At 32.9% G+C, this 1,441-nt stretch overlaps 1 protein-coding gene across 1 annotated transcript; it reads right to left on the bottom strand.

Annotated features, from left to right (window-relative positions):
• Window positions 1-241: 241 nt before the first annotated feature.
• LOC108560169 lies at window positions 242-868 on the bottom strand. Its single transcript, XM_017917616.1, has 3 exons — window positions 795-868; window positions 557-725; window positions 242-415 (listed from the first exon to the last, which is right to left on the bottom strand). Exons 1-3 carry the CDS (start codon window positions 803-805, stop codon window positions 323-325), a joined length of 273 nt encoding a protein of 90 aa, XP_017773105.1. The 5' UTR covers window positions 806-868; the 3' UTR covers window positions 242-322.
• Window positions 869-1,441: the final 573 nt, after the last annotated feature.

Raw genomic sequence — 1,441 nt, 5'->3', positions numbered from 1 at the left:
AAATTATATAAACATGAAATCTGTCAAAATCAGCTGATTTCAATAATTTGTATTAGATTTCTTAACTAAATGTTGTTTATTTAGTTTGATAATTCAAATTCATTTTCATGTTTAAAAATTATCAACAATATATGAAATTTAAAGTAATTAAGACTAAATATTTTTAGTTTAGATTTTTATAAAGGATTGGATTAAGACAATTTTTATATATATATTTCAGAATGTTTATTTATTTTCAAGTCATCTAAATCATATTTATGTCTACATGTCGAAATGGATTAAATCATATATATGTTTTTAAACTGCGATTCGATTCATCTCTTTATTTCCTGTTGTCGTTGAGGAGTTGGAGTGGGCCGAAGTCCTGACCTGCAGTCTGACAGTTTTCGGTCTCAGCTAAAATTCTAATCTGATTCTGAAACAACAACAAAAAAAATGAAACAACAACAAAAATGATCTAAATATGAATTGAAAATTGTTTTTTGATGTAATTTAGTATGCTTTACTTATTGACTAGTAACTAAAGGTGTAAAGAAATATGAAAAATTGGACTTACGACCAAAAGTTTGTAGAGAGCAGAGGCGGACTTCAGTGCGGCCCTGATTTCTTGAGATTGGAAGGCCCTTTTGCCGCCTGGTCTCCAGTCGGTGGAGAAGGTCACCTGACCAGAGCACTGCATCAAGCAGGAGGCGACGAGGAGAACGGCTCCGATCAAAATCCATTTGCTGTGAAAGTAAACAAACAAATATTTTTACAAAATTTTCATTTATTTATACAATTCGGTTTCGCTTTACCTTTGAACCATATTCTTGCAGCTCTTATACACGAATTACTGGAAAATGCTGTAGTTGAGGTGGATGGATCTCGATGAACTGATACTGTAAGCAGCTTAAACGGTCACTTTTATAGGTCTCCGAGCTCGGATTCCGCGCAGGGCTGGACGAAGATGTCCAGGAGAATCGAATTTATATGTACATAGAAATATTATTATGATGTAAAAGTTCTCGACGGAATTTGCATTCCATGCATTCGAAATGTAATGGGAGTGGGCAGATGAAAAGTTTCTTTTGATTCGTAAAAGGTCTTCTTTTTTTTTCTTCTACTTCCCATCTGTATCCACACCGCAGCAGAGAACACCAAACGTTTCTGCAAATATTTTACATGAAAACACACGCACGTAGAGCTGAAATGCAAAGAAAACATTTCTGTTTGAACATTATTCAACGTTTCATATTTTCGTTGGCTTTCGATATGTGTAAACACATACATTTTTCTTCACTTTTTGCAATTGTTGCTGCATTAAGAAGTGGTTATGAAAACGTAAGATGAGTGACGTTCAAAAACGTCAAAATTTTATTTATAAACATAAGCCCTGTCAAAATCAGCTGATTTTATATGTAATGATTAAAATTAAGCAATTTAAATGAGATTTATAACAAAA

Source organism: Nicrophorus vespilloides, unplaced genomic scaffold (genome assembly GCF_001412225.1).
Source record: "Nicrophorus vespilloides isolate i.1.1-1 unplaced genomic scaffold, Nicve_v1.0, whole genome shotgun sequence".
NCBI classification, from domain to species: Eukaryota; Metazoa; Arthropoda; class Insecta; order Coleoptera; family Silphidae; genus Nicrophorus; species Nicrophorus vespilloides.
This window is presented reverse-complemented; position numbering and strand designations above follow the sequence as displayed.